The 24,167-nt window shown below is 47.8% G+C and overlaps 7 protein-coding genes across 7 annotated transcripts; 4 read left to right on the top strand and 3 right to left on the bottom strand.

Moving 5' to 3' along the window:
* Positions 1-1,511: 1,511 nt before the first annotated feature.
* F5891DRAFT_393047 (uncharacterized protein) lies at positions 1,512-3,032 on the top strand. The gene is made up of 12 exons (XM_041371671.1): positions 1,512-1,579; positions 1,636-1,664; positions 1,725-1,755; positions 1,806-1,851; positions 1,903-1,979; positions 2,034-2,088; positions 2,155-2,253; positions 2,310-2,420; positions 2,484-2,524; positions 2,582-2,607; positions 2,674-2,781; positions 2,840-3,032. The coding sequence occupies exons 2-12, from the start codon at positions 1,651-1,653 to the stop codon at positions 2,922-2,924; spliced, it is 693 nt and encodes a 230-aa protein (XP_041225261.1). The 5' UTR covers positions 1,512-1,579; positions 1,636-1,650; the 3' UTR covers positions 2,925-3,032.
* A 480-nt stretch (positions 3,033-3,512) lies between these two features.
* Positions 3,513-5,553, bottom strand: F5891DRAFT_1278748 (uncharacterized protein; the record flags this gene model as incomplete). Its single annotated transcript, XM_041370332.1, has 13 exons — positions 3,513-3,625; positions 3,690-3,715; positions 3,773-3,813; positions 3,867-3,977; positions 4,035-4,133; positions 4,197-4,382; positions 4,434-4,560; positions 4,619-4,647; positions 4,701-4,797; positions 4,861-4,963; positions 5,010-5,019; positions 5,078-5,103; positions 5,195-5,553. Coding segments are annotated over 13 exons (1,326 nt in total), but the record flags the coding sequence as incomplete, so codon positions are not given.
* Positions 5,554-6,616: 1,063 nt separating this feature from the next.
* On the top strand, positions 6,617-7,472 carry F5891DRAFT_1173560 (uncharacterized protein; the record flags this gene model as incomplete). Its single annotated transcript, XM_041365632.1, has 5 exons — positions 6,617-6,748; positions 6,800-6,901; positions 6,939-6,954; positions 7,011-7,039; positions 7,114-7,472. The coding sequence occupies exons 1-5, from the start codon at positions 6,634-6,636 to the stop codon at positions 7,470-7,472; spliced, it is 621 nt and encodes a 206-aa protein (XP_041225263.1). The 5' UTR covers positions 6,617-6,633.
* A 270-nt stretch (positions 7,473-7,742) lies between these two features.
* F5891DRAFT_953334 (chromatin associated protein KTI12) lies at positions 7,743-8,822 on the bottom strand (the record flags this gene model as incomplete). Its single annotated transcript, XM_041375173.1, has 4 exons — positions 7,743-8,271; positions 8,322-8,401; positions 8,459-8,619; positions 8,669-8,822. 4 exons carry the CDS (start codon positions 8,820-8,822, stop codon positions 7,743-7,745), a joined length of 924 nt encoding a protein of 307 aa, XP_041225264.1.
* A 2,894-nt stretch (positions 8,823-11,716) lies between these two features.
* F5891DRAFT_953457 (laccase) lies at positions 11,717-13,849 on the top strand (the record flags this gene model as incomplete). The annotated part of the gene is made up of 12 exons (XM_041375186.1): positions 11,717-11,841; positions 11,892-11,943; positions 11,995-12,063; positions 12,119-12,268; positions 12,319-12,403; positions 12,453-12,480; positions 12,533-13,241; positions 13,294-13,314; positions 13,368-13,516; positions 13,579-13,602; positions 13,662-13,723; positions 13,776-13,849. The coding sequence occupies 12 exons, from the start codon at positions 11,717-11,719 to the stop codon at positions 13,847-13,849; spliced, it is 1,548 nt and encodes a 515-aa protein (XP_041225265.1).
* Positions 13,850-17,843: 3,994 nt separating this feature from the next.
* Positions 17,844-21,260, top strand: F5891DRAFT_393306 (uncharacterized protein). The gene is made up of 12 exons (XM_041371672.1): positions 17,844-18,048; positions 18,163-18,562; positions 18,619-18,815; positions 18,864-19,425; positions 19,478-19,512; positions 19,568-19,667; positions 19,726-19,916; positions 19,976-20,106; positions 20,160-20,299; positions 20,353-20,441; positions 20,494-20,804; positions 20,862-21,260. The coding sequence occupies exons 2-12, from the start codon at positions 18,277-18,279 to the stop codon at positions 21,106-21,108; spliced, it is 2,289 nt and encodes a 762-aa protein (XP_041225266.1). The 5' UTR covers positions 17,844-18,048; positions 18,163-18,276; the 3' UTR covers positions 21,109-21,260.
* A 439-nt stretch (positions 21,261-21,699) lies between these two features.
* F5891DRAFT_980927 (thiamine pyrophosphate enzyme, N-terminal TPP binding domain-containing protein) lies at positions 21,700-23,798 on the bottom strand (the record flags this gene model as incomplete). The annotated part of the gene is made up of 6 exons (XM_041377057.1): positions 21,700-21,993; positions 22,052-22,956; positions 23,009-23,151; positions 23,205-23,307; positions 23,361-23,490; positions 23,547-23,798. The coding sequence occupies 6 exons, from the start codon at positions 23,796-23,798 to the stop codon at positions 21,700-21,702; spliced, it is 1,827 nt and encodes a 608-aa protein (XP_041225267.1).
* Between the last annotated feature and the right edge of the window lie 369 nt (positions 23,799-24,167).

Below are 24,167 nucleotides of genomic sequence, written 5' to 3' on the forward strand. Positions count from 1 at the left end.
GTGATGAACACCAGGCGATGTGGAGGACTAATTGCAAGACTCGGAGATGAGAATAAGAACTGATTCAAAAGACGGCGAGAACCCACATGAATGTCAAAATCATCAAAAAACGTTGGAGGTATTCGACGGGCATGAATAGGTGGGAGCCGGGTAGTATTGCTCTAGAGTGACGAGCTTGAAATGGTTGACAACATTAATAAATACGTCACATACGTTCGTTGGTGGGTTTGCAGCTGCCACCTGCGAGTGAGAAATTAGCGTGTAGAACCATGATATTGGAAGGGAAATTAGACAACAAAACGCATACATACCACACCGTTTATGAGCGCAGCCTCCAGGTTCCATACATAGATTTTTTTGTCTATTCCAGCGCTGGCAATGTATTTTCCATCGCGGGACGGGGCAAGAGCCAAGACTTGGTCATCATGCAAGAGTGGATCTCCGACTGCCTGATTGGTCTCGAGATCCCAGATGCGAATGGAGAAGTCATACGATCCGCTAACAATTAACTATGGTGACTGTCGCTGAATGAAAGGCAAGTTATAAAACCTACTATTCAATTCAATGTAGTACTCCCCATGGACGTTCATCGATCATCCTCTGCTAAGAAATACTTGCCTTCAGTCTATCACACGATCAAACAACTGCACCACCGGTCATCAACTACAACCCGTGGCGGTGGTGATTCAGGAACGGAGGTATACATGAAACAGACTGGCAGGGACCTGGACAGCATTTCAGAGATGATCAAAATATACAAGAATAAGTACTAGTTAGTAGCATAACACCGGAAGCAAATGCAAGTTGACTCATCAGCGTATAGGGCGGTCGGCCGTTCTAACTCAGCAACGAACAGGCACACACAGCCAATATCTGCTCGTCAACAAGTCACTATAACTTTTTCAACGAGTCCCATCTAAATGCTGTGGGAAGTCATCTACTAGTCATCCAATGCATCTCTTATCAAGTTGCTCCCCGGCGTGTAGATCCAATGAACGCTGAAACGCTCCATCACGACCGCAGTAAGCTAGCTAAGTTTGATCTCGAACTAATTTTAACTTAGGGTTTACGCCGCCACATCGATGGGTTCACAGCTCATTCATAAGAGCTACGAAGGCGCATGATAGTAGTGTGCACGTTTTTTGACCTCCAGATGGTGTATTCAACTGACGATATCGCAACAGCGATGAGCTTGCAGTCCTTCAAAGTGTGTCTCCTTGTCGATATAAGGGTGAATCACAATTGACAAGTCATGTACCATCAGTACATATTTGGTGCGTACTGTCTGAACCCCACATTATTTGTCCTAACACAGTTCAGCCTCGACGGCTACAATCTGGGTAAGCTTTTTCTGATCTCTTTACGTCCGTTGTTAAGCTCACTTATTTAGACCTATGATTATGCATGTTCGCTTCATGAAGAGGTAATACACTTGTTCCATGATACACCTTGCTTCTGATATCCACAGCATGCTGTCCAGAGTGGACATTTTTACTTCGATCGCACTGGAGCAAGATGAAAGGCCTGTATATCGTCACACGATACCTCCCCTTTATCTTTCTTGCCACGAATCTATATAGTGCGTTCCACTCCAGCCCACATCGCTCCGATGATGAATTAACACATGTTTTTCAGTGAACTTTACCCCGAATGAGAACCCAACTGTATGTGATGCGGTGGCAAGTTGATAAGAACGAACGACTTATTGCATGACTTCGCGCCAGAAATGCCGGGTGTTGGCAAATATTGAATCAGGTATGTACAGGGTACATCCATACATGCACGTCCTTGTCGAAGGCTACTAGTTTCTCCCCACAGGTCTCGTCGTTGTATTAGTCATTTTATCCGAATGTATCTCTGGTTCCCTTCGTATTATGCGTGTTTCTAATCTGATCTATCCAGGTTTTTTTATCCTCAGAACATATGTGCTCTGGAACAAAAATAGAATCTTGCTCGCAGCCATGCTGTGCACTTCGTTCGTGAGTTTCCAATCGCTCATATAACACAAGCTAGTGGTAAATGCCATCAGCCAGATGTTTATCGTAGCATCCTTGAGCGTTACCTTCGACACTACCATCCCCGCAGCATGTACATGCTCTCACCCTCAGTCCCCTGAGTTTCACGACAACTGAAATATTTTGCTCTCTTTCACAGATACGACTAGCGCGATCCCGGGAGTCACAGGGTGCCACCGGAGTTCGACCAGTTACCAACTCTTCATACCATTTCTGCTCTCTTCCGTGTTCGAACTGGGTGGGTAACCAGGAGCACATATATATGAAATGCCCATTGACTGGTGTTCTCCACAGGACTCATGATCCTCACGCTCATACGTGCCATACAGAGCTGGCGGACAAACCCAAGCCGTCTGTACGTTGTCCTGGTGAATCACAACATATCCTATTATGCATGCGCTCTTCGTGAGTTAGCATTCATTCGCGCCGTTTTTCCTTAATTATCCATAATCATTCTCTTTCCTCAAGTGTTTTCGGTGACTACCGTCTTCACGTTGCTGCTCCTTCAGGTGCGTGAATGTCCTACATGCATTTTATGATCGAGCCGTTGATGTTCCGCGCCCCAGGATACTTACCAGACCATTTTGAATGGGTATGCACCTCTACATCCTGCTGTGTATTCTTACTGATACCACATGAAACGTACATCCATGGACAGTTTCCATTATGCTATCCTTGTAACCCTCGCCACGCGCATGCACCTCCATCTCTGGGAGGTGAACCGACATCCACACGGCTCTACTAGTGCCCTCGTGCATATTCCAATGTCCGACATTTCATTTGCAAATCCCACGGAGTGATTTCTTATTCTGTGGCTTATTCAGTGTCATTCGTGGATCGAGGCTTGGACCGTACAAGATGACTGATGGGGTGGGCCTGATAGAGTTTTGTTACGTGCTGAATTTATAGGATGAGTCTGTCGCGGGTGGTAGGGGCATTTGGATATCATTGGTCTATTTAACACATGTATTTTCCACTGTAAGCGGCGGCGTCTGTCCTCAATGCGATAGCACTCAAGCTTAGTAAACCAAGGTTTGAAGGACTCTCGCCCACACATAGTACCTGCATGTATGAACCGGCGTTGCAGCGATCAACCCACCTGCACCCAAATTCCGTAGGCAAGGACCGTTTCTCCGTTAACACCAAAAAACCTAGATGCCAACCTATCATAACAGGGACGTTTCGTTAATTCGTGGAGCTTGGTGTACTCAGTAGACTTGTACCATAATGCTTATTTCCGCCTGGCTCTAGCATACTCAAATTCTGGATCCTGAATCTGCCACCGCTTACATTAAAAACTAGGGTGTTAGGTAGACCAAGGACATCCAAATGCTCCTCCCACTCCGCAACAGACACATCCAATAAGTTAAGGACGTAACAAACTCTACCAAACCCACCTCCACCAATCATCTTGTACAGTCCAAGCCTCACTCCATGAACGACACCGAATAAGCCGCAGAATAAGACATCACTCCGTGGGATTTGCAAACGAAATGTCGGACATTGGAATATGCACAAGGGCACTAGTAGAGCCGCGTGGGTGTCGGTTCACCTCCCAGAGATGGAGGTGCATGCGCGTGGCAAGGATTGCAAGCATGATAAACTGGACACTACGTGAATGTTCGTTTTGAGTATTATTAGTAAAAACATGCAGCAGGACGTGGAGGTGCACACCTATTCAAAATAGTCTGGTAGGAGTCCTGGGGCGCAGAACATCAATGGTGAGATCATAAAAGGCATTTAGGAGATCAGTGCACCTGGAGGAGTAGCGGTGTGATGACGTTCGTTACCGAGAACACTTCAGAAATCAGGATGACTACGGGAAAATGGCATGTGCGAATGTTAACTCACGAAAACCGCATGCATAATAGGATATGTTATGGTTCACCAGGAGAACGTACAGACGGCTTTGGTTTGCCCACCAGCTCTGTATGGCATGGATGAGCGTGAGGATCAGGAGTCCTTGGGAGAACACAGGTCAGCGCGTGCCTGTATATATATATGCTCCTGGCTACCCACCCATTTCGAACAAGGAAAGAAGAAGAAATGGTATGAAAAGCTGGTAACTGGATGGACTCTGGTAGCACCCTGTGATTCCCGGGATTGTGCTAGTTGCATCTGCGAAATTGAACAGGATGTTTCAGTGGGCATGGAACTCAGAAGGAAGGTTAGAGCAAATACATGCTGCAGGGACGTCAGTGACGAAGACGATGCCGAAGGTAGCTACGATGACAATCTGGCTGATGCATCTACCACTAGCTTGGATATTGTGAGTGGATTTGGAACTCACGAAAGACGTGCACACGATAGCTGCGAGCAAGATCCTATTTTTGTTCCAGAGCACATATGTTCTGGAGACAAAAAAATCTGGATGAATCGGGTCAGAAACACACATGATACAAGGGGAACGATCGATACATTCGGAAGAAATTACTAATACTGTACCAAGACCTGTGAGAGAAAAGTAGTAGCCTTCGGGAAGGACGTGCATACATGAATGTACCGTGCACGTACCTGATTGAATATTTTCCAACACCCGGCATTTCTGGCGAAGTCATGTAGTAAGTGATTCGTTCTCATTAACCCTCCACCACATCACATACACCTGGGTTCTCATTCGGGGAAAAGTACACTAAAAAAATGTTAATCCATTATTGGGGCGATGTGTGGTGGAGCGGAACGCACGATATAGATCTGTGGCGAGAAAGATCAAGGAGAGGTATCGTGTAACAATATAAAGGCCTTTCATCTTGCACCAGCGTGATCGAAGTAAAAATGTCCACTGTGCACAACGATGATATTATCAATATCAAAACCGATGTGTATAATAGAACGAATGTATTACCTCCTCATGAAGTGAACATGCATAATCATAGGTCTGAATAAGCAAGTTTGACAGCGGACGTGGATAGATCAGAATAAGCCTACCCAGAGTATAGCCATCGACACTGAGCTATATCAGAACAGGGAATATGAGGTTCAGATAGTACGCACTGTGTATGTACTGATGGTAGATGACTTGTCAGTTGTGATTCACCCTCAGGTCGAGAAAGGAGACACACCGTAACGAACTGCAAGCTCCTCGCTGCTGCGATATCGTTAGTCGAATACTCCATGTAGAAGTTAAAAAATGTGCTTCACACATACATCATATGCCCTCTTATGAATGAGCCACGAACCCGTCAATGTGACGGCGTAAACAGTGGGATGGTCTCGGATGAAGCGTTTCACCGGTCACTGGATGTACCACCGGGGAGTGCTTGATAACAGATGCAGTTGCATTTTCTATGCTTGAGGCAGTGATGATGCCGGCCGCCACAGTTTCACCAATATCCATGGCCAGTGAAAAGTCGCGAGAGCCAGAGAAGCTCTTCGTCAGCATCTTGCTCGTTATCCGTAAGATGATTGAGTGGAGCTGCAGGGCGAGTTCTGCGTGAGATATCTGTATTACTCCTGCAGCTGTTTGAGTACCACCATTTGTGTCCAGCTGACTGAATCGTGCAGAATCATGGCACAAGTACGAAACTCTGTCCGGCATAAATGTTGCAATTTCAACAATGACGTCATCACGGATGACTCTTGCACGTGCAACTCGTCGGTGCTTGTCATCAGCGTATCACGGAGAGACAGAACTCCGGGACGTATATAAGGAATCGTTGAGGTTGAAAAATGGGTGGTAGCGACGCGTTTGACAATGTGAGTACAATAGGGTCCTCGTTATCCGCGGGACAACCAATTGGCCGAATGGCATAGAATTCGGCCCTACGAATACCCCGGAGATTTGATAGCGAATTCAAGATAGGTCAGCGGTAACACTGGCAACGACGGCTATTACTTTTCAGGCATACCGGTCGCAGCCCGACGCGCATTACTCTATTCCGAATGTCCTAACACTCACCGAGGAGATAAATGGATAAGAACAGGTGCATCGACACAATAAAGTCTCAAAGTGATTTCTTCGTCTGCAGTGGTGGCAGTAATCACATGAGCATTGATGGAGTTAACTCCTTGCTAATTAGCGTGTTATTAACCTGCTAATAACTTCACATGGCTAATACTGTTAATGACTCTCCAAGTCGACCCACCGGCTAGCTTCTACTGACTAGTTACCATCACACTAGTATATTGCCTGGTTGATAGTGGTGATGACGAGTGGCCAACGTAGCTGGCTAAAAAGCGACTAAAGAGCCGCTAGTTAATAAGGCTCCGAATAGTTTCATCCCGAACCCTAGACAACTTCTCCCAAATATCTTCGCAGTCTCTGTACTAATATCAACATCCACACTCTATGCCACGTCAAGGCCTACTACAGTGCCGCGTCACAAGTAGCACATGATCTATTCGTGTCACCCTCATCCGACACATGAGGTTTTCCAGCGCCCGCCACGTCACCTTCGCATTTTGCAGCCAAACAAGGCAGCTTTCGGGGTCACGGACTAAATTCGAAATCTAGTTAGAGACTGAAAATCTGCTGAATAAATCATTATGATCATGGACCGAACTCGCTAACTGCGTCCCCTTATAGTACAGGCCACGTGCAGATCTCCCAGCCCCCACACTACTTGTGTATAAAAGCCAACGTAGCTTTTGACTCAGACAATACCATTAGCTTTTAGCAATGATATTCACCTCACTCACCACCATGATCATATCTGTCGCAGCGATGGCTAGTGTAGCTGTCGCCTCTGACAACCTGATAATAAGTCCCATGGGGCTACCTTGCGGCTCCCCTAGTAAGCACTTTTGCATACCTTAGACTACATGCTGACGGCTGGTATTCGCAGATACGGTGGGGTGCTCAGCCATCAAAGGTTGGAACAACGATAACGATTTCGGTTATCTTTGTGGACCCAATAGCATCATTGATGACTATCAGGACTGCCCGTGTAAAAATTGCTGTGTGATAACCGATGGCGTCTTCAGTTGTTAGCGAGCCCGAGTGAGTCTGTCATTCTCCTCTGCCATCAGAGTCCCAGTGTTGACATGCTCGCTTAGCATGATGTGTGCCAGGGGGCAAAGGAGTGGTGCGGTGTAATGTCGATAATGTAGCATGTATGGATATTCTGGGCTCACTTGATTTGATCATCGTTGCTGACAGGAAGAGTGGGATACCATTATTGTATGCTTGCCCATCTAGCCAGGCTCTGCCCACCGCTGTCTCACCGTCTATGGGCTGCTGGTGCGACAGTGCGCGCCAAGCACAAGAGTAGGACGACTGACCAAGTAGGCTTACTGAAGCACCTGACCAAGTTGAGGGTGAAGCAGAGCTGGTGGCCTGGTTTCCGCGGCGGCGCACCACCATCAGGACGTAAGAATCATACCATTCTGAAAGGAGCACGACATCAGCAACATCAGCTTCTTCGTCATGGGAGCATACAAGATGCAGAGCCACGGAAAAAACCTGGTAGTGGTTCGGCATCATGCATCATGCATCAAGGCTTCTATAATGAAAAGTGAACAAAAAGGCGACTTCTGCATATTCTCATACCAAAATATTGTCCACTGGGTGAAGCCTGATCCTCCGAAGCACCAAGGAGAATACTTTCTTACGAAGGTAAATGCTGCGATTCATCTATAAAGACTCTACGAGAAAGTGACACTGCATGAGAGATCGTGTTCACCTGAGTTAATTATTTGATCTTGGATGCGCGTACCACATTACAAGCCCTGTGTTGTATTACTCCCGGGATTCTAAAACCCTCTTGTTTTGGATGCTTAACGTGCAAGTCACCTTGCGACACCCAACCCCTCCTCCAAGAACTCTGCAAACGCACGTCCCACACCCTCCTCTCCCCAATCCACGCTCCCTTTTTCCGTGCTTCCCAGTGTCACAGCTTTCCGGCGCGCAGCCACGAATTGGCGCTTCAGCCGTTGCAGCTCTGATAGTGTCAGTGCACGATGCGGGAGTGTTAAGCGAACACGGAGAACAGAACTATCATTGGCACTGGTATTCGAACTAGGCTCAAGCGAATCGATGGTGAGGACGATAGGTCCCCCGAGCGGGCCAGCAGCCTGAGCAGCCATAAGCGCAGAAACCAGTGCGTTTGTCGTATGCTCCAGAGTGCGGAGGGCGTCTGTAGGTGCTTTGGGTGTGATCTGGGTGCCGACGTTTGGAGGTTTGACGATACCAGTTGTGACTGCATCTGATATGCGTTCGAGTGGGGGTGTTAGGTCGTCCCAGGGGATGGTGAAGAGTGGAGCGTCCCAGCGGACCATGGATGAGGGTTCTTCGAAGCGTTGGATGAGGGCGTCGAGGCTGTCTCGAGCTTAGGAATAGGTGGGGAGATAAAAAGGGGAAAGACTGACGTTTGAGGTTTATATCTCTTCCCATCCCTTCGTTCATCGTTCCATTTCTGACATTGATCAGGCGTAGCAAGTACATAGACCTACTTTTCTCAACCGCGTTAGTTGCGCGAGTGAGAATATCGTGATCTATTACACACCGTAGCGACCCTTACTCCAGCCTCTCGGGCCTTGCAATACAGTTGGTACCTAAACCCCTTGATGTAGTTCATCCCGTCTACGATGAGGATTGTGTCTTTGGCGATGTGCCTTGTGATAGCGGTGAAAAGAGTTGCGCGGGCGATCTTTTCTTGAAGGGAGTCTAATTTTCGGAGGTCAGTCTGAAGGGAAGGAAGAAGATGGGACAATACCATCATATGACTCGCGATCAACGGCCAAGTCATCATCCGAGATGACTTTTATTTTGAGCTGAGGGCTTGAATTTGATGAGAGAAAGTCGTGGATTTGGGCTGCGCGGGTTGATTTTCCAGAGGAGGGGTAACCTGAGATGGTGATGAGGGCCATTGAACGAGCCGAAGATCACATTTTCGGTTCTGACAAATCATCTTGATCGACGTCTTCCTCGACTTGTTACTAACAATCTAAAGACAGCTAATGCAACACTCAACATATCCCCGTATATGCATCAGTACAATGCAAAACATAGTAAAAGTACCCATTTCTATCAGTGATCGTAGTATGTTTACTATTCTGGCACTCCGGCGAATATTACGCTAACGAAGTTGACCAGATTCCGGACCTTGAAATTCGAAACCTCGTACCATATTCCCTAACACCGACCACTCTACCATCGTCCTCGGGCCAGAATGTTTTCGATATTATTGCTGAGCGTCAGCAGCAGTTGCCAGTTGAACGCAGTATTGCATGAGATCTCAGGCCTGCCGGAAGCTGTCACTGTGGTTGGGGTAAAAAATCATCATCAACGACTCTGTCGCGACTTCAACATGATACTGACATCTCATTTGGTCTATGAAATGCAGTTGTCTTATTCTGTGGTATGAACAAGAGCGCAAGTACGATGTTACTACAGACGGGCGATGCAAGCCAAGGAAGCCTCAGTGTCATAACCTCAAGGGTAACGTGTCCAGTTTATTCAATACTGTAATGGTCTACGAGGTGCACTGATCGTCTACGACACACAAGACTCATACTTTTTCTCGCATGATATTGATAATGGTCATGGTCAGTGAACTCGGAGAAATGGAGTGCGTTTTTGACATTTAAACGAAGAGTTCAAGTACCATCATCGGATCGGCAAGCAAACCCGATGAATCAATACCCATGATGTAACCGGCTCCGACTTTGCAAGTATTATCATGATGCTCCATCGCCTCTGGATACAAGTCCAAAGACAAATAAATCCTGAATCAGTACTTATCAGCGGTGTCAGGAGCTATCAAGAGGGGCCTGATATGCCTTACGCTGTCATATCAACGTTCAGCCATACGAGCGGTATCGTTTCCGCCGAGTACTTCGAGTCAACATGGCTTGCAAGCCTAACGACATTTATATTCTCGGTTGGTAACTATAATCATAAAGCTCACTATCATCGAAGTTGATGGCCAATACTCGTGGTCGACTCCATCTAGATCTACGCTACAGAACAGTATTCCCTCATTCTCGAGATCAATCAGCCTGCTGGCCACTATTGGATGCATACAGTTCAGAATTTAGGATCAAAGTCCGCGGCCATCTTGGGCTCTGCAGGTTCTTGCGATGTGGATCCCGAGATCAGGACAATTCCAGACTCGGTCACTCTGAATGAGACTGACCTACACCCCTTATATCCGCCTCCTCCTCTTTTGATCAAGGAAGATGGCGTAGACGCCAAGTTCCATCTGATTCTTGAGAAAAATGAGACCAATTTTAGCTTCCACATCAATGGTGTTCAGTGCACTTCACATAGTGTCCCAGTTTTACTGCAGCTACTGGGCGGTGATGTGACGGGTTCGAATCTGGCACCTCGTGACTCTGTATACACTCTTCTGCGGGACAAAGTTTTTGGAACGCTGATGATCCCCAATACTTCCCTGTGAGTCCTTCTCATAATCGCTTATGCATATGCCTTTGATTGACAACAGACCGACCCTTTAACAGCATCCATTCTACCTCTATGGGGTGCGTCTCTAGATATCATCTATGTATGTACATACAACAGATGGTTTACAGCTTCGCTGTCATTAGTTATAATTACATCAACCCTGTCATGCACGATACCGTGACTGCTGGAGTTGGTGACTATGTAACTATTCGCTTCATCACAGCTGATCTCGAAGATTGGTCCTGGGCTAATTTTACATTCCTTTGTACCATCCCCGATGACCGGACATGTACTCGATTTGCTATCAGTATACTCAGTTGTGCTGGTACCTACCCGTGGGCCGCGCCGCCGATACTCGTGGTCCCTTGCAACCTTCAAGTTCCTTCATCGATCCTCAGAGGTATGCATCGATCGTCCTTACATCTCGTTCCGTCCCTAGCTCTGCAGAAATAGGAATACTCGTGACCTATTATAGTCTGCATCTTGACTACCTTCCTTTCGCGGATTACCCGGAATGATAACAGCGCCTCCGAAAAGTTGCAGACATCTCACCTGTCCTCGATGGTCATCACGATTCACGCCTTCGATTGTAAGGAGGTCGAACACCTTCCATACCACGAGCACTTGATGACAATAAGCCGCCGGAGTGTCATCCAGCGAATCAAATCCCACTGGTAAACAATGGTATGGCTCCCTGAAATACCGAGATATAATAAAACTTAGCCTATCTATCACTTTCATCCTTCAGGTGTGTGCAAGGTGCATTGGATGTGCGCCGACATCATGATAAGTGACGTGGCGCACATGGCGGTTGCAACCAACGTACAAAAGTCGACGCTGCTGCTCACACTCAGTCATTAAGCAACTACCAGTGGCACAACTTATTGCCACTGCTCCATATTTGAAATACCCCGAAGCATTGTTCATCCTAGTGATGTTGCTTCTTCACGCGATGCTAAGTTTTCATCTTTGTCGCAAGAACATTCCGAAGAGGCTGGAACCTTATTCCGACGCTTCGGGGAATCCATACGCCACTTATAAACGCTAGCCAGCACCAAGAAATTCCCAAGATCTAAGAGCTTGTATTACCTCGTGCCGCTGAGGTGAGTATCATATGTAGTTTGAAGCTAAGTAGTGTCGTCGTGTTGTTCTACCATGTATCCAACTCGATCAGTGCTGACTTACAGGTGGGAGGCCACTGGGACGATATCACCACTGGAGATGGCTGCTTTATAGTCGACAACTTCGATCCACGGCCCGAAAAAGAAGCAGGGCGAGGTCCAGATCCAAAAGGTGATTACAAAGTGCACTACTTAAGCAAAAAAAGATGTGCTGTATTTCGCTCATCCTCCGGGTCATGATTCAACACTATATATTGCTGTGCGTTCTGACAAGTCTCCAGAGTTACGCCGTTACGATTGGTCCAGTTGCTGACCTAGTCATCGCAAATGCTCAAATATCTCCCGACGGATTCATCAAGTCGTCAGTTTGTGTATAATTTTTATCCTGCTTGATTACTGAGGTCATGGCAGGGCGGTTCTTGCTGGCGGCACTCTCCCAGGGCCTATCATTACGGGTCAGAAAGTGAGATTACTTTGTGCATACGAACTCTCGGTGATCTTATGTGCTTTTAAGGGGGACACATTCAAAATCAACGTGACCAATCATTTAAATGACGAAACAATGCTCACAAGTACCAGCATCGTAAGCACTAGTTGGTTGAAGCATAGAGCGTTTGATGATATTCTACCCTGGACAGCACTGGCATGGATTATTCCAACGTCATAGTAACCAAATGGATGGCGCAGCATTTGTGACGCAATGCCCGATCTCTCCTGGTCATTCTTTTCTGTACGAGTTCAATGCTGGCGAACAAGTAGGGACCTACTGGTACCACTCTCATTATGGAGTTCGTGTTCCGATTAATAAACTTCCAACCGATCACTGAACGGAATTCAGGTCCAATACTGTGACGGTTTACGAGGTGCACTGATCATCTATGACCCACAAGATCCGTACCGCTTCCTGTATGATATTGATGATGGTCAGTGAACCAGACAAAGTGAAATATCAGTTCTGATACCTAAGCGAAGAGTCTACGGTTATCACGCTGATGGACTGGTAAGCCAAAGCCAACGGTTCTTTCGAATGGTTAACTCAGTTCCATTTGCAGGTACCACGTACCATCTCCTCAAGTCCAGAGACAGGTGGTTCCAGACTCGGTGCTTATCAATGGTGTCGGAAGTTATCCAGGAGTGCAAGACACGCCTTACGCCATCATCAATGTTCAGCCATACAAACGATATCGATTCCGCTTACTGAACATGGCGTGCAAGCCCAACTATGTTTTCTCGATCGATGACCATAAGCTTATCATAATCGAAGCTGATGGTCAATACGTCGAGCCGCTCATCGTCGACTCTATCCAAATTTACGCCGCACAGAGGTACTCCTTCATTCTTGAAACAAATCGGCCTGTCGACAACTATTGGGTGCATGCGGTCCCCAACTTAGGTATAAGCTCCATGGCCATCTTACGATATGCAGGCTCTCCGGATGCAGACCCTGAGATCAGGCTAACTCCAAAACCGGTCGCTCTACAAGAAACTGACTTACACCCGTTGTATCTACCTCTGCCTATGCTGCTTCAGGAAGACGGCGCAACCATCAAGCTGAATATCGTTCTTGCACAAAATGAGACCAATTTCAACTTTCTTGTCAACGGCGTGCAGTACACTTCTCCTACTATCCCTGTCCTACTACAGTTGTTGAATGGTGATGTGTCGACTTCTGAAATGGCACCCAATGGTTCCATATATTTTCTACCAAGGAACAGGGTTATCGAGATTTCATGGATTCCTGATTTAGCCCCAGCTCGACCTGTAAGTCCCAAGGTATCATGTACCTACATACCCTCAACTGAAACTTCAACAGCATCCATTTCACTTGCACGGGGTATATCTTTACACGTCATCTATGCACATCCCATACTAATAAATGATTCTTAGCACAAATTCGCTGTCATCAGAAGTGCGGGCAGTAGCAGATACAACTACATCAACCCCGTATTGCGCGATACAGTAAACACCGGCTTTATTGGTGACTACGTGACCATTCGCTTCATCACTGATAATCCTGGGCCGTGGTTGTTGCACTGGTAAGCATCGTTCGTGATACCTCATCGTCGATGATGTTGATGACTTTGGGACTTTTGTGTAGTCATATCGATTGGCATCTATACTCGTGAGTTGCTTGTTTCTTTTGCAGAGCCTGGACGGACTTTTTGATTTGTATGAGCGCAGCGGGATGGCTTTGGTATTTGCGGAGGCTTCTCAAGACGTGGCGGCTTCGCAGCCTCTCAGTGGTGAGTACAAGGCACCACAGACTTTTAGAGCTGGCCTGACGATCAGCGATAGATTCTTCGAAGCAGCTCTGTCCGATATATTATAGTCTTCCTCAACAAAATTTCTCTCTTCCACCTTCAAACTGATGGATGTGATTGTCTTGCGAACTCTGAAACACCAGAAACTCGGTTTGAGACACCTCAATATTCTCGTAGAGATAGAGAGATAAACTTTGGCTGTTCTAAGAACGCCCATCATTTGTTTTAATTCATGTAGTAAAAATATACCGACAGTCAATCTATGGAGTTCGCACATCATCTATCGATAATGAGACACCCAGTATATTCATGACATTCGTTAAATTCTAGGGGTATAAACGCAAACCCAACCAATTTTACAGCGTGGACCCGATAGCAAGTAGTGCACCTTCTGTATCCTCGCCACTCAAATACTCTCCAATACACACTCCACGATCGCACACCGCCGCTCTTCGACCACAATTCGCACAGCTTCGGTCATCGTCTCCCACAGGGAATCACCCGCAGCGACACGTTTCCCCCACGCCCACCCCCCAGTCGCAGCTACTGCGATACCCACATAGTCTGGCATGTCAGGTCTCAGGCCCAAAGCCCACTGTAAGCTGATTTCCGGTAACCTTGGAGCCGTGCCCCTCGGCATGTATACCCAACATGGAGAGTTTTGGTGATTTACAGCCTCCGTTGTTCAAAATGATGGTTAGGAAGGGCTATGCGTCCTCAGAACTCATTAACATTACTCAGAATGTCAGTAAGTGGTGCTCACCGTTTCATACCGTCTCTCCATCCAGAACGCACTGCTAGGTGCCCCAAACAAGAACGTACCGTCACCCACCACACTCACTACCAGCTCGTACCCCACCTTCCCTGCACCCTTGCCTGCATTTACCCCTCCTAGAACCGCACCGATTCCCGCACCTAATGCCCAGCCGAGTGGCGAGCCACCGGAGCTTAACATGCCCAAAGGCGTGATGCAGGTGTGACCATGAAAGCGGGTAGTTACTGATGGTCTCATTCAGGTAAAGCGTGCTCGCTGGATGCGGGACCTTATTCTCCACCGCCGTACGCAGAGCCCCAAAGATGCGTGAGGGCAGATACGGCACATTCGGTTAGGACGTGACTGCCTCCGCGTTACGCATGTCTGCGATGAACGCATCGTGAATCGCCTGTATGTTCCTAGAACGCGTGTAGTATCTCGTCGCTGAGCCTGTGCTCCCGGAGTTTAGGAGTTGGAAGAGCGCGACTTCAGCGTTGGCACGGGAAACAAGCTCTGCCACGCCGGCGACGTGCTCCATCCCGATGGTTTCTTTGAGAGGGTCGCCAGAGTCGATTACGAAGATGCGGGCGTCATCGCTGGGGCGCCCGGAGTTGCCTTGATTGTCCTTGTTTATTGGGATCTACGGTATCTCTGCATCGGTTATGAGGATGACGTCTGCTGTGCTGAGCAGCGAGGTGTGTGTGCCAGGTGCGAGGAAGGAAACGCCCACGAAGAATGGATGCGAGAGAGATACGTTGGTAGCGCTGGGGCAGGTCACAAATACAGGAATAGCCATCAGCCGGGAAAGCATCTCTAAGGCGCCGACGGCTGCAGGATTCCGTCCAATGTATGACGTGATGATAAGCGGGTTGTTTGCCTGAGCCAGGGCATCACCAATTACGTTCACGGCTGCAAGCACGATAAGTACAATCCAGTGGTCTCACTTACTATGGTAATTTACCTGAGGGGGAGAGTGCGCTTGGCTCGATGGAAGGCCATTTGTAAAGAGATGCGGATGAGTTGAAAAGTGATTCATCGATCTCCTTCTCCAATACCTCTCTGGAGCGGTGGTTGAGGTCTTCACCACTGATGTAATTGATGCGTTCAGGGACTCGCGTTTCCCACCCTGTTAGTAGCCGATCTGTGACTTTGGAATGCTAACAGGGCACTGCACACTCGTGTTGCTGATAGGCTTCAAGTTCACATGAATGCAGACGTGTGGCCTGTACTACACCAGGTGTTGGCGCTGCGCGCCGTAAGGTTTAGGACAGGTTTGGCAGCGCTTAAAGCTTGACCGGCCGAACTCGGCTCCCAGGTGAACGCGAACTGAATGAATTGAGCAGCCCTTGGAACATGGAAGTCTGTAGGGTGGACAGGAACGTTTTGATGGCTTACATAAAGAAGTCACTTACATGAAGAAAATTCATATATCCACCGTTGGGCGCAAACTGTGCCCTGACCATGATTCTTGTGCACGGTTCCAACGATGTTGATTCCATGCTAATTATCGTTCACAATCATGGCATTGTGATTTGCTTGTGGTGTAGTATGCCTCATGTCGACCATTACATGAACAGCCTCCTGAAGCTCATTTATATGGTCTGGCCTAGTAGGCATCCCTTCCGTTGTGATATTGACCGTCGATGGACACCATAGAACCCCACTCGCCACCATCTTCATCAATACGCCCCTCCTTTACAAAGCCGGCGTCGCGAGACGGCTCCAGGTTTCTGAAGGTCACATGCATTGTGTGCCATGTAGTTCCCATAATAATCCACTGCGGTTTAATTCTGCTATACATGCGCAACTTTGACTACACGCTAACCAATTCTACGTACATCTACACGATGCCAATAATCCACTTGCGACTCCGGGTCACGGTTACTTGGGGCTTCTTCTTTATGATCATGGGTTATATGGTACGTGTACTAGTTCATTGCCATAACTGCAAGTAATCAAAGATTTGCTAGATATTTTTCACTTTGCTCCGTTACTTCACGCGAATGCTCATTCTCAGGCAGTTGTTCTGCGGCGAATTTAGATTGACCGCGGTGTACGACATATTGAATGCTATGTATGGATCCGGCGCCGCACTAGCTGCTCTTTGGGACCAACGAATGACTGCCACAGCATGCTCAGAGGCGACCGTCTTTCTTTTCTACATCATAGGCTTCACCTTTTTGCAATCCCATGCTCTTCTGGTGCTAGTCCCTACATCCATTGACAGGGCCCACACCTTTGTAGTACCTGCACTATCGACATGGCCAGATGCCACCGTGGACATCCAGAATTGGGACTGGCCAACAATACTATCTGTGGCATCGAAATTAGGGCAGTTATATCCGACAGCCACGGGGCTCGGTGACAGTTTCCTCTATGACGTTATATCCCTTGGCATGACAGGAAACGCAACTGTGACCGCGACAGAAGTGAGCGTCACATGCTTCCTTGCACAGAATTTATCGTACGAGCAAAGTGTTGCAAATGAGCCCTTGATCTATACCAACGGAACGACCACCCTTGCTTTAGATGCAATTCCATGTAAGCCCATTATTGACCGAGTTGCAACCAGCTCATCTTTATTAGGGAAAGACCAAATATTGTATCTCCTTGACAGTCCGCTGATTGAGGTGAGTAAGTTCGAACACACTTTCGAGGTACCTACTGAAGATTTCAGGGCTGGCTCAATTTCCTGTTGACGACTGGGACTGCCGAAAATCCTTTGATCGACGAAACAACAGTGCAAGGAATCTGGTATTACGACAGTGACCGTACGTACACTTATCGGATAGCTAGTGACCTTGTTCCAAAGCTGTTGGAAATAGTACTTGGAACTCTATCGACTTGCACTTTGCATTCTGCAACGTATCACTACTTCGCCGAAACGCTACCGTGGATGCGCAATCGAATGATTTACTGATCGTCCCAGAAATGTCTGCATCCCCTCCGCAATGGACAACTATCCCAGCCGCATCCTTTCCACCAGAGCCAGTTTCTGATGGTGGCATGGTATGTTCCCTGCATGCACATCCGTGTCAGATTTACTGATAGCAACATCCACCAAAGATTACGATGCCATTTGAGACGCAATTTTTTTACACAGGTATAAGAACCTGCTTCGACAAGATCGACCATTACCCATGTAACAGGAATACGTCAGTAGGAGAACTGTGCGTATATCCTCCCATTTTTAAGCATCTAAATTACTTCATTCCCGACAGGCTACTCATGCAGTTGATAGGCATGCCCTTCAGTAGTATCATCCCAGATATTCCCATCAATATCACGCAAGACACGTCCCCAGGTGGAAACCAGCATTTCAATACAACACCATCATTCACGATTTCGAAACATCAAATGGAGACGGCATTATCAAGACTGTATGCACAAGTTATTTGGATAGGTCAGCATTTTCCTTTGCATACCCCGAGACAAGGATAGTGTCAATGTTATTTAACAGCTGGGGAGTTGGGTGATTCTGGCGGGGGGTTTCAACGGGCCCAAGCCGAAGCAGAGGTGGTGCAGTTTGTATCGGAGATGCGTCTGGAAGTATGTTGCTCGCATTCTCCTGCACTGCCACCATGGAGACGCTGATGAAAATCTTCACACCAGCTTGATTATACTTCAGTATGTGATTCTATATTTCACTTTCAATCTCAGAACTAAGGACACCGTCCAGAACTTCATCGCCTTACTCGCTTCCTGCTGTCTTCTTGCGCTCGTTATTCGTATTACTGCAAGAGGGACAGCGCCAAGTATAAAGACGTCTGTCCTGTCTTTCATGTGGTTGGCAAAACATTCACAGGATCTTACGACCCAATTCGCCAGAATTTCGCATCCTGATAACCAGGTGCTCCGCAGGGCCGGGATGTTTCGAGTTGGAGTTCAAGATACTAGTCAGATTTTTGCAATCGATGACCCCCCAGATATAGCAGGTTTGGACATTAAACCAGGCGCATCTAAACGAATATGGCATGGAATTTGCGGTTGTGCGAGCACTTCCTGGCACCGAGTGAGGTCGCTGATAGTTTTCTCCTTCAAGTACAAAGTCTTGGAGAGCCACGAAGGTGCCACTCTAGAATTGGTGACCTTCGTTTACTAACCTGTTTGTTCATTGTTTCAGAGACGAAAACACGCCACCCCAATAACTCCATACAATATTGCCTTTGCATGATCTTCCACGCCCTCTTTGTTGTCCTAAATGCTTTCCTCTTTTTTGCAACCGACCACTACAATAAACAAGACATGGTGCTCTCAGTCGCGTCTCATATTCAGATGTGGAAGTTTGGCATTCGTCAGTTGATACAGGCATACTACACTGTAAGATTCAACAGGTTGACCAAAATGTAGACTGATAATACTCTGTAGTTGTCGATCGCCGCCCTAATTTACTTGGCTCAAACTGTCACCCTTGCCCATGATTTAGTACGCTTCCAGCCCCTCTCTTCATTACATGACATCAGGGATTCCTGGCACAACTGGTTTGTGGCTGGGCTGCGCTTCATGGGCCAGTTTTCATATCCTGGTTTTACATCTCCCACGAGGATCTTTTGCGTGTTTTGCTACCTCTTTTCCCTCTCAACCATCTCTCTCCTGCGACCATACATCGTTTCGCCTGAAACTTACACTGTCATCGCCACCGGATTATCATCTACACAACTCGCGTGGCCAGATCCGGCAACAAACATTAGCACTCTGGATTGGAATATGATAACTTCGGCTGCCTTGCCTTCAAGTCAGATCAAGGGGGTGATGACCACGGGACTGGCAAGCGGCTTATTGTACGATGAATTCTCTCCAAATCCTGGATTTGGTGATGCGGTTGTAAATGCAACGCTCATAGATGCCGACTGCTCCTTGTTGCCAAGTTCGTTTTGGTCCAATTCTGATGGCTCTCCTCAACTCGAAGACACTATCAGCGTGATTCCTTGTACGTTCGTTAATTTTTTTGAATGTCACAGCTACTAACCACCGGCATGCAGGGTCAGATCAGATTTTGCACGTTGTATCTGCTGAGGTAGATGAACTGTGAATTCCGTCATTGCATAGGTCATTGTTAACGGACCTCGCAGAACTATCTCACTTTTCTTGTTACGACGGCAATGGCTGAAAGTGGTGCGGTGCTAGAGAACGCTTCCGTGTCTATGCCATGGATAACGTATGACAGCAATGGTAAGCATGATTCCTTGGGATACACCGTCATTGACTCTCTTGTTGAAATTTTCACCAGGGTATGAAGTATCCAGTACGCAAGTAGTAGGATACATGGTTGCATGTCACATGTCTCTCGAGAAGCATGTGGCTACCGTCGACGTTCAATCCAATTTACTTCTTGATACTACGTATAATTCGGTATTCTCTGACAATGGATGGACAATCTTCCCAGGGAATTCTCCCGGTACAGACCAAGCCTTAGATTGGGTATGTGGAATCAGTCTTCATACCCTGCCGCAATTGTAGTGACCCGACTTCAATTACAGATCAAAGCACCTTTCTTCGCAAAGCCATATGAAGGAACACCGGTGGAAGCGATATACTGGAACAACAGCATTTTACCTGGGCCATGTGTAGGCAGTAGCAATGGTAGTATGTGTGGATATACACCAGAAAGGTCAGTTCAATATTGCAACGAGAATGAGACTTGGGATTTATAACATTGCTTAGGCTGCTTATGGGGTTTCTGAATATGACCCAGAAGCAGATAAACCCTACAACATTTAACAGTAGCACGCCCACCTTCACTTTGTCTCCACTCGAGCTGGAAAACGCTTTGTCCCAGTACTTTGGGGTGATGATCTGGACAGGTAAGCTATATACCTTTTCCGATCCAGGAAAGCTGATCACAGAATTTCTCTAGCTGCACAGCTTGGTGGGCGTCAAGGAGGGTTTGATAGGGCAGCCGGACAGGCTGAAATCAACCAAAATGTAAAAACGATAAGGGTCCATGTGAGTTCACCCTCCATCTTAAACCTATGCGGCTTTATAGTCCTTATTTCAGTTTTCTCGAATACCATTGCTGGTGGCGCTCGTAGCCTCCTGCATTGCTTTTGTTTTGATCTTCGCGTTGGCTGGAGTTTTTCCCAGTGACGAAAGTTTTGTCGGAGGCTTCGGGGTTCTGCATATGATCTGGCTCACGACCCGCCTACCAAAAACTGCCAAAGTCTTTGGCTCGATTCCGCACAAAACATATCTGGATCTACATGACCTTCGTCGCATTGGAAAGTGCATTAGGGTTCAACTGGCAGACGGTGCCGTAGAGGATATCGACGGAGACAAACTTGAAAAGTCTGGAATGCTTAATGAACCTAGGTAAGGAGTCGCACTGCTTGAAGTTAGACTCAGATCCGCTCACCCAATACGATGTAGTGGGGACGATCAACTTTGTGACCTTGAGAGAGGGGAAGAAGGCAATGATGACCGTCAAGTCGAAGCCACAGAGAATATCGATGACGGCAGGATTGAAGATTGTGGTAACGACCAAGTCTGTGATCTTGAGAGAGGAGATGGAGGTATTGACGAGTCAATGCCGCTAATACAATCAAGTGTTCGACTGGACGAGGTCACAGAGGATGTCGACGAACTTGAAGATAGGCTGAAGGAGTGCTCAAAATGAGCAGAATGAGTGACGACTCCATCATATGTATTACCTCAGATCCGCTTATTCGATACGACCATGGCCCTACGGGCACCCCTGGACCTGATTTTCTCATACGCTTTTTCTCATGACGGTTTATCCATGTACAAGTCTGTCATACTAGTCTCGGCGTCTGATTCTACGATTCTTATGTGTTTCTTACGAATGTTTCAGGCTCATTTTCCTTGAGTGTCTACAAAGACTGGTACGATGTTCTCCGCTAGCTACGGCTCTTGCGAAGCTTCAAGTCGAACCATTAAGTTGTCTGAAACTGCATTGAAGGCATTCGCAGATGTCGATTGTAGGGCTAGTCAGGGTGTTAAGGTGAATTCAGACGACCACTGATTCAAAGAACGCCCATAATTTATTGTAGTTTCGAACAGCTTTAAACTATGTAGTAAAAATATACTGACAGTCAATCTATGGAGGTCGCACATCATCTATCGACGATGGGACGTCCAATGTATTCATGACGTTCGTTAAATTCTAGGGGTATAAACGCAAATGCAACCAACCAATTTTACAGCATAGACCCGATGGCAAGTAGCGCACCTTCTCTATCCCCGCTACTCAAATACTCTCCAATACACACTCCACGATCGCACACCGCCGCTCTTCGACCACAATTCGCACAGCTTCCGTCATCGTCTCCCACAGGGAATCACCCGCAGCGACGCGTTTTCCCCACGCCCATCCCCCAGTCGCAGCCACTGCGATACCCACGTAGTCTGGCATGTCAGGCCCAAAGCCCACTGTAAGCTGGTTTCCAGTAACCTTGGAGCCGTGCCCCTCGGGGTGTATACCCAACATGGAGAGTTTTGGTGATTTCCAGCCTCCGTTGTTCAAAACGATGGTCAGGAAGGGCTGTCGTTCAATGCCTCCTCAGAACTCATCACCCAAAATATCAGTAAGTGGCACTCACCGTTTCATACCGCCTCGCCATCCAGAACGCACTGCTAGGTGCCCCAAACAAGAACGTACCGTCACCCACCACGGAAACTACCAGTTCGTACCCCACCTTCCCTGCACCCTTCCCTGCATTTACCCCTCCTAGAACCGCACCAACGGCCGCACCTAATGCCCAGCCGAGCGACGAGCCGCCGGAGCTCAACATGCCCAAAGGCGTGTCAGGATGCAGATGTGACCATGAAAGCGGGTAGTTACTGATAGTCTCGTTCAGGTAAAGCGTGCTCGCTGGATGCGGGACCTTATTCTCCACCGCTGTACGCAGAGCCCCGAAGATGCGCGAGGGCAGATACGGCACATTCGGTTCGGACATGACTGCCTCCGCGTTACGCATGTCTGCGATGAACGCATCGTGAATCGCCTGTGTGCTCCTAGAACGCGTGTAGTATCCCGTCGCTGAGCCTGTGCTCCCGGAGTTCAGGAGTTGGAAGAGCGCGACTTCAGCGTTGGCACGGGAAACAAGCTCTGCCACGCCGGCGACGTGTTCCATGCCGATGCTTTCTTTGAGAGGGTCGCCAGAGTCGATTACGAAGATGCGGGCGTCATCGCTGGGGCGCTCGGGGTTGCCTCGATTGTCCTTGTTTATCGGGATCCATGGTACCTCTGCATCGATTACGAGGATTACGTCTGCTGTGCTGAGCAGCGGGGTGTGTGTGCCAGGTGCGAGGAAAGAAACGCCCACGAAGAATGGATGCGAGAGAGATACGTTGGTAGCGCTGGGGCAGGTCACAAATACAGGAATAGCCATCAGCCGGGAAAGCATCTCTAAGGCGCCGACGGCTGCAGGATTCCGTCCAATGTATGACGTGATGATAAGCGGGTTGTTTGCCTGAGCCAGGGCGTCACCAATTACGTTTACGGCTGCAAGCACGATAAGTACAATCCAGTGGTCTCACTTACTATGGTAATTTACCTGAGGGGGAGAGTGCGCTTGGCTCGATGGAAGGCCATTTGTAAAGAGATGCGGATGAGTTGAAAAGTGATTCATCGATCTCCTTCTCCAATACCTCCCTGCGTGCCCAAAGATATACTGGCCCTTTTGGTTCGCTTGTAGCACTGGGGTGCACATTTTAGCCAATCTCGAGTTCGAATGAACCAAAGGAGCTCACATTTGGAGGGCACGTCTGACGAGGTGAGGTATATTTTCGGGTGCGTTAATCTGTGCAGTGAAACGCATGTATTGCCTGACAATGGCAGGTTGGTCGGGCACATCTACGCATAAAGCATCTGAGGTCTGTCTTCAACCAACCAAGTGAGCATCTTACCTTGCATCCAATGAATCCACTCGTTCCTTGACCCCTTCAACTCTCCTTCCATAGTAGACGGGGATGCACCAGCAAACACCAGGATGGGAACTTTTCCTCTACTCGCATTATGGACGGCACCAGCGAGGGCCTATCACCAAGTGTTTGACGACAATGTCCTAGAAGGCCCAGCATATAGGCACTAACCTGAGTTCCGACATCAACATGTACAATGACTGCGGCGGGGGTATTCGTAACCTGCGTAAATGCCTGTGCCGCGCTCAACGCAGCCATTTCATTAGGGCAAGTGACTATTTCGACAGTGGTATTGCCATGGTCGGCGCGTTGGCGCTGGAGGTCTTCGAGGAGTGCAGGGTGATCAGAGCCCCAGTTGACGAATGCGTGGGTGATGCCGACCTGGGCTAGAGTGTGGAAAAAGAGAGAAGATGTGGTGTACATTTTTGGCAACGATGGAGGGCAGCACTAGATGATGAAGTACAGGTGTGTATATATAGTGCTGACTATCCTGGGACCTGTGCCCAGTAGCATGGGATATGATGCACTTTCCTGGATTGACAAGCCGCACAAGCGCAATGCTGTGCGGAGAGGTTAGATGGGTGGGAGATGAACACACAGGACTTGACGGATAAGAGTATTTGATCAGTAGATGAAGAATATACGATTTTTACAACGTAGTAGAAAGAATGTGTTCACGCTGACTTTGACAGCCTTGTCTGGGTTTGATTTGACCTGGTCCGAACTCGACAAGATCTGGTGGATTGTTCAGAAAACAGCTCATTTACTCGCGGGACAATGCATAACTCACGC

Source organism: Suillus fuscotomentosus, assembly GCF_016647785.1.
Source record: "Suillus fuscotomentosus strain FC203 chromosome Unknown F5891scaffold_31, whole genome shotgun sequence".
Lineage (NCBI taxonomy): Eukaryota > Fungi > Basidiomycota > Agaricomycetes > Boletales > Suillaceae > Suillus > Suillus fuscotomentosus.